Genomic DNA, 6791 nt, shown 5'->3' with positions numbered 1-6791 from the left:
TCGTAAAATATAAATAAAGATTGTATATTTCAAGAGGAGTCGGAGGTGATTTTAATTGCGGTGCAAAACTTTATTATAAATTCAATATACTCTCCAAAATCAACATTTCAAGTGACAAAAAATCTCCATTAGTATATCATAAATGATGCTGCAGCACCATCCCATCACTTGAGGTGAATGAAATGCCATGTGTCGACTGCAAGAACAAGAGGAATATGAGTTTAACGATATTTATTTCATATTTAAAGGCATATATACATGAGTTGAAAAGAATAAAGCAAAGCCCATTACATGTAGGTACATATTAGGATTATTTACAGTGGGAGAGTTGTAGTTTTTTGGAATTTGTGATAGTTTAGTAGCAAATTAAAGCATGCGGGTTGGGTTGGACTTTCGTGACCAATTTGTGTGCATTTTGTGGCTTAGGCGAGGATTGTTCGAATCGGGATAATGCGGGAAGACGCTGACAGCGGTTATAATTTTGATTTAACATAGTAAACCTTACCTGTGTCGAGCACTTCCTCAACCTGGCCACCCTCTGGCGCCTCGGCAAACAATTTGTCAGCTTCGTCTTTTGGGATGACGAATTCGGAATTGTGATTGGTAATGTTGGTGCTGCAAACACAAATCAAATCGGTCATTATCGGGAGATAACGTCATCGTGCACTTATAGATAGCACAAAACTCACCAAGAGATTGAGTGGTCGCCCACACTGCTCTGGTGGATCAGAGTCTGCCAGAACTTGTGGGTCTCGGCAATGATCGAAGTCGCGAAATCGGCGTTCTTCGCATCTCCGTTGAAAGCAAACTGGTTCTCTGGCTTGCCATCGGGGATTTTGTAAATCTATCAGGTTGGGAGTACACCAGGTTAGTAAGAACAGGAAGATGTACCCGCTGATGGGTCCTACCTTGAACCACTCAACAGTGGCACGCAGCAAGCCTGGGAAGTACTGATCCACATCGGAAATATCGTTGACCTTCGAAGCCAGCGGATCGTTCACATCAATGGCGATGATTTTCCAGTCAGTTTCGCCCTCATCGATGAGAGCAATGGTGCCCAGGACCTTGACCTGCATGACATCGCCCCGCTTGGCCACGCGATAGCCAATTTCAATTACATCAATGGGATCGTTGTCACCCTTGCAGCCGGTCGAGGGCTCAATGTGGTCGGGGTTCTCCCAGGTCTGCGGCAAGGCACCGTAGTTCCAAATGTAGCCCTTGTGGGGGAAGCAGTTGGCCACAAAGCGCAGCTTGCCCTTCTTGATGTCCTGCTTAATGGGGTTCATTGGCGTCTTCAGGCTGATCTATATTGTTGGACACGCAATCGTTGAATTATGTCTAGCCAAGATTTGTCTTTGCTTACCTCCATCTTGGCGTTGGTCCAACGTGGAACCTCCACCACCATGTTGTAGATGGTCTTCTCCTCATTGGCGTACAATGGAATGTCGTGCATCGGTGAGATGACATTGCCGCATTTATTTTCTGTTAAAAGCAGAATAAATTATACCTATTAACAATGACCCACGGGACACGCAATCCTCCAAAGTTGATTGATAGTCCCTGTCTGAGGTGGCATCCAGACAAAGTTCACACCCATATCTTTGCGTAACAAATTTCATCATCCAATTTAATTTCCCCAAATTCTGATATGAGCGTATATCTATATGTATGCAAACTGATAAGTTTAAACAAAACCCGAATCTAGGTATTCCCCTTTTTCCGTGCAGCGGCGGCAGCGCTGCCAACAGCTCTTTACTGATAAAGCTATGCGTTAAATAACCAGAGTCCGGATTGACTTGTTACATAACGGCCTATATGTAGCTATGATTCTACATTATCCGTAGTTTATGAATGATCTTCTTTTCTCGCACAGATGTCCAGCGATGGCACCGTCTGGGAATCGCCGCCGGGTCACATTGACCGGCCATAGTTCACACACATACAACTCATTTTTCGTACTCACTGAAATAAAGGCTGTAGCTGGGCGAGTTCTTGGCTCCCTTCTCAGCGGTTTCGTACTTGGACATGTCGACTTTTAGCGTTGGCAGACTATTTAGTTGAATATTCCTTCGGGACACTGCACCAGTAGCTTTTGCTGACGTTTGGAGAATGTTGTGAAGGCGGCCGACCACTACACGTGAATTTCTTGTAAGTGCCAACATTTTTTACCATTGCAGCCCTGCACTTATCTTTAAAATATACCGCCCCACCATCAGAAATATACGAAAATATACCGTCTCATTTAAAAAATATACCGTAAATATACTGACGAATTCAAGTTATATTATACATATTCCTCGTTTTTCATATTCCGTGCAATATAACTGACTAAATAGAACATTTAGCCATGCCCACATAATTAAATCCGATTAATTAACCTATTTTCTAATTGACTGATTTATCAAAATATAGCAATATATCGTCTTCGTTAGTTTTGCTTGCCCATTTTCGCTAAAACCTTTTTTTTTTGTTTGACCTATTTCGCTATAATATTTTTTCACGCAAAATCCAATAAAAGTAAGTATTAAGAATAAGCCAGTTAAGTAGAAAATTGATGGATCAATCGTATAAAAAGTATCGTATATTCGACGCAACATCAAAATTGAGGATATGGTTTCCAATCCTTGACGGAGAACGATTAAACAATTATAAGCCAAGGGGGTATTCCAATTTACAACCAAAAAAAAAGAAAATTTAATAACTTTAGCGCAGTTCAGGTGAAAGATATAGTGTTTTTTTTTTCTCAAGCTCAGAGAAAAAATGGCATGAATACAATCGTTAATATTTTCCGCCCTTTGAACTATTTTAATAGAGGGGGCTTAAGTGGGCTTAGTTCGGTTTTTCATCATACATCATCATCATATTGTTGTTGAGGAGCAAAAACAGCAATCGCCGTAGCAAGAAAACAAGTCAAGTATTCAAAACAAACCGGCCAAGTAGAAAATTGAATCATTAATCGGATAAAATTATGTGGGCAGGACTGAAAGATCTAGATAGCTAGTAATATTCCACGGAATATTAAAATTGAGGAATATAGAATTTGAATTCGTCAGTATATTTACGGTATATTTTAAAAATGAGACGGTATATTTTGATATATTTCTGAGTGTCGGTCGCATATTGTCGTCGTGTTTCCTCGTGTTGGGGAAAATATTAAATAAAAGTGTTTTTGTAGGTTTTCTTTGGCGTTGTGTGCCTAAACTCAAGCTGTGGCGTGGTCCGCATCTGAAAAAACCTAAGTTAACATCCCATACGACACAGCTTTGCTTCTTTTCGGTTCGCAAATCGAAGACCTTGGCAACAAGTAAATTTCCCCTCTTTCCGACAAAATGCAAAACTTCAAGCAGAGAGGTACGAACAGAGGCAATCAGCGCCGACCAAGACCAAACCATGTTGGTGAAGCTGCTCCAGTTGTAAAGCCCGCAGAGGTTTTACCTCTGGACACAAGTAATGATGACAACGCCTGTGTGGTCTGTTTCAAGAACTTTGACATATACTCCATTGGTGATTGCGATCATCCTGTTTGCTATGAGTGCTCGACGCGAATGCGGGTGCTGTGCCAGCAAAACGAATGTCCGATTTGTCGGCATGTTCTGTCCAAGGTAATTCCGTCTTTCATTCACCATCTGCACCTGAAATAAACAATTTTTCCCTTAAAGGTTCTGTTTACACTGGAGAAGCTACCGTATCGGGAGCTGGAGGCAAATAGCCGCTCGGACTTCTACAGTAAAAAGTATCGCATTGGCTTCTGCACAGCCGAAATTCAGCAAAAGTTCTTTCAGCTGCTCGATCATCCTTGCCCAAAGTATGTACTTATTTTTGCTCAAGGTGATTACCCTCCTCTGACTCCTTTGCTGTTGCCCACGTAGATGCGAGGCGCCTCCATATCGGACGTTTGCAGGACTTCGCAATCATGTGCGGAGCGAACACAACTTGCATTACTGCGATCTGTGTGTGGAAACTCTGAAGATATTCACCTTCGAGCGGCGATGCTACACCCAGAGCGAACTGAGCTTGCATAATAACAAGGGCGATCCAGACAATCGCTCCCACCGCGGGCATCCGCTGTGCGAGTACTGCAAGAAGCGATACGTGGACAGGGATGAGCTGTTCCGGCATTTGCGACGGGAGCACTACTTCTGTCACTTCTGCGACGCCGATGGCTGCAACGAGTTTTACAATGACTATAGCGATCTGGCTGACCATTTCCGGCAGGAGCACTTTCTCTGCGAGGAGGGGAAGTGCGCAACGGAGCAGTTCGTCGGAGCTTTTCGCAATGAGATTGAGTACAAGGCCCATGTGGCCAATATGCATGGCAAGTCGCTGAACAAGCAGCAAGCCAAGCAGACACGCACTCTACAGCTTGAGATTACACTTGGACCGCGCGGACGCAGCGGGCAGAATGAACAGGGCATAGCCAATATGAGATCGCGGTGAGTGGGTGCACAACCCGAAGGCTGTATATCTAAATGTTTTTGGTATTTTAGAAATGATGAAAACCACGACTATTTGGATGATTTTCCAACGTCGACATCGCAGCGCGGGCATGCTGTCAGCATCGATGCTGGCAACGAGGAGCAGTTTCCAACGCTACGTGGCGCTGCCACAGGTCCCAGCGTATCGTTGGTAAGGCCCCCGCCGCCTTCGATGCGCAATCTCAGTGGCAGCTCTGGACTGGCACGGACAAAAGAGAACTTTCCAGCCCTTGGCGGGGGCATCAGTAGTGCTGTAGCAGCTAGTAGTAGCAGTCTAGCGGCCAGAGCTGCTCAGTCCCAACATCCGGTGGCAGCTGTCTTCAAGAAGTCGGCGAACGCTGTCTCTGGTGCCAATCGATCTGTTCCGGCCAATAACGGAATGCTTTTGCATGTATCAAATCGTCCATCGGCGACAAAGAAGCCAGCGACTCCGCAATTCGATTTCCCCGCTCTGCCGCCCGGCAAAGGAAAGAAGAACATGCGCAATTTGGAAGAGGATATGCTGCCTAGTACCTCTACCGTGCCCATGACGAACCTTTCGGCCAAGCATCGCACTCTGGTCGATGACTATGTGTCGGTGGCCAATCCGAACACCTATCACAAGCTCCAAATGGTTCAAAAAGAGGAATCCGAAGCTAAGGCACGAGCGGAGGCAATGAAAAAGAACGCTCCAAAGCTAACATCAGCCGAGTTTCCCACCCTCGGACCATGTGCCAGCACCAGCAGGGCGGCCGCCTCAAGGCCAAGCAACGGATCGGCTGCTTCCTTAAATTGGTCCAAACCCACATCGGAGAAAAAACAGCGTGAGCTAGAGAATCGCAAGGCGAAGGTTGCACCTCCACCAGTGCTGCCGATCCCCAAGAGCGTTCCAAAGGCCAGCAACAACAACCAAGAGCAGCAGGCAAACAAAAAGGATAAAAAACCAAAGGACAAGAAGAACAATCAGGAGAACCAACCGAAGGGCGGCCAACCTAAGCAGAAGGAGAAGAATAATAATAGCGAACAAAAGCCAACAACCAATGGCACTGCATCGACTCCGGCGCGTACTCCACCTGGACTCGGTGCTGGACCACCACTCAAGCCGCCGCCTGGATTTATCTCAAATGTTAAAGTTAACTCGGTCGCCAAGTTACCCAATAACCTGACATTCACCAGTTCGCTGGGCGAGTCCTATGACATTGTACCAATGTCATATTCCTATACCGATCCACCAGATACCACAGCCAGGAATCAGGTAAACCCATACAAATTACACATATAAATGGCTATATCTTCTAATTTTACTTTGCGTCTTTAGAATCTGGTCGACAAGTTCAGAGAGATACTTAAGACGCCAGAGGCACTGAACGAATTTAGATCGTTGTCTTTCAAGTTTCGTGATGGCTCCTGCAATGGTCAAGCGTACTATGAGCACTGCCAGTGTGCAATGCTGGATTCATTTCACGCCCTGTTTCCGGAACTCCTTGTGATGCTGCCCGACATAAGCAAGCAACAAGTAACCGCCTTAAATTATGAAACCGTCCAACTGGAATTTGATCCTCTATCTTCTCGTACTTTTGCAGGAGCTCTATTTGGTGTACAAGCAGAATTTGAGCCAAATATCACCCGCCCAGCGCAAATCTCTACCCAGCCTAGAAGTGTGCGCCGTATGCAAGCAAGTCCTTTTGGCTGGCGATATGGGTATCCATCGGAAGGCGCATGAATTATCGCAGAACTTTCCCAAGCTAGGAAGCACATCCCCGAATCTACAACGTAACTAAGAGTAAACAGCAGAGGACAACAAAAGCTTTATCCTGTATATTTTTTATGTATATATTTGAATGGATCATCCACTCGACACGCCCCTGAATATGTTGTATATGAAAATCAAAATTTAAAGATAGTCCTTCTATGATTTGGAACAATAAGTGGACTGTTTATGTGACGTTGCAAACGTTTCATAACCCAAAGTCCTGGCAGTAATTGCGTTTTTAAATTTTAACTAGTGAGCTTGTGTGTCTGAAATACCCGCAACCGAATACAGTGCAAATCAATAAAGTAATGGTAATCAGCCCACAGAAATTAGTGTGTCAACCAACATAGGGTCGGATCCTAATCAAATGGTAACAAATGGGAAGGGAAGTTGGCGATAAGCTTATCATTTAATCAATATTTGCCATTTACATTCCCTGCCTTTGCAAAATATTGATAGGATAATGATAGTCAAACATTTCTATTTTATTTTATCCAATTTAGTGATTATATCAAAAGAAGAAGAGTAGGGAAAACCATTTTGAATTTCGATTGTTACCGCGCTACGACGCGCTAGACCATTTT

The 6791-nt window shown here is 44.4% G+C and overlaps 2 protein-coding genes across 3 annotated transcripts; one reads left to right on the top strand and one right to left on the bottom strand.

Annotated features, from left to right (window-relative positions):
* Positions 1-39: 39 nt before the first annotated feature.
* Positions 40-2130, bottom strand: LOC6600847 (inorganic pyrophosphatase). The gene is made up of 6 exons (XM_026985097.1): positions 1964-2130; positions 1364-1482; positions 909-1304; positions 690-844; positions 506-615; positions 40-196 (listed from the first exon to the last, which is right to left on the bottom strand). The coding sequence occupies exons 1-6, from the start codon at positions 2025-2027 to the stop codon at positions 165-167; spliced, it is 876 nt and encodes a 291-aa protein (XP_026840898.1). The 5' UTR covers positions 2028-2130; the 3' UTR covers positions 40-164.
* Positions 2131-3154: 1024 nt separating this feature from the next.
* Positions 3155-6536, top strand: LOC6600848 (E3 ubiquitin-protein ligase ZNF598). 2 transcript variants are annotated; one of them, XM_026985998.1, is made up of 6 exons: positions 3155-3602; positions 3660-3805; positions 3870-4430; positions 4488-5709; positions 5773-5970; positions 6038-6536. In XM_026985998.1, the coding sequence occupies exons 1-6, from the start codon at positions 3330-3332 to the stop codon at positions 6233-6235; spliced, it is 2598 nt and encodes an 865-aa protein (XP_026841799.1). In that variant the 5' UTR covers positions 3155-3329; the 3' UTR covers positions 6236-6536. The 2 variants fall into 2 exon arrangements, with proteins under 2 accessions (XP_026841799.1, XP_002025985.1); XM_002025949.2 differs by having other exon boundaries at positions 3870-4433.
* The last annotated feature ends 255 nt before the right edge of the window (positions 6537-6791 follow it).

Source organism: Drosophila persimilis, unplaced genomic scaffold (assembly GCF_003286085.1).
Source record: "Drosophila persimilis strain 14011-0111.01,24,50 unplaced genomic scaffold, DperRS2 tig00000002-arrow-pilon, whole genome shotgun sequence".
Classification (NCBI taxonomy): domain Eukaryota; kingdom Metazoa; phylum Arthropoda; class Insecta; order Diptera; family Drosophilidae; genus Drosophila; species Drosophila persimilis.
Note: the sequence above shows the minus strand (reverse complement) of the source record. Positions and strands in the feature narration are given on the sequence as shown.

Bases quoted from the DNA above. Each gene is read 5' to 3' on its own strand.
- LOC6600847 (XM_026985097.1), bottom strand. From the start codon at position 2,027: ATGTCCAAGTACGAAACCGCTGAGAAGGGAGCCAAGAACTCGCCCAGC. The intron at 1,305-1,363 runs GTAAGCAAAGAC...CCAACAATATAG, and splicing joins GGACCAACGCCAAGATGGAG to ATCAGCCTGAAGACGCCAAT. The intron at 197-505 runs GTAAGGTTTACT...TTGTTCTTGCAG, and splicing joins TGAGGAAGTGCTCGACACAG to TCGACACATGGCATTTCATT.
- LOC6600848 (XM_002025949.2), top strand. From the start codon at position 3,330: ATGCAAAACTTCAAGCAGAGAGGTACGAACAGAGGCAATCAGCGCCGA. The intron at 3,806-3,869 runs GTATGTACTTAT...TTGCCCACGTAG, and splicing joins CTCGATCATCCTTGCCCAAA to ATGCGAGGCGCCTCCATATC. The intron at 5,971-6,037 runs GTAACCGCCTTA...GTACTTTTGCAG, and splicing joins CCGACATAAGCAAGCAACAA to GAGCTCTATTTGGTGTACAA.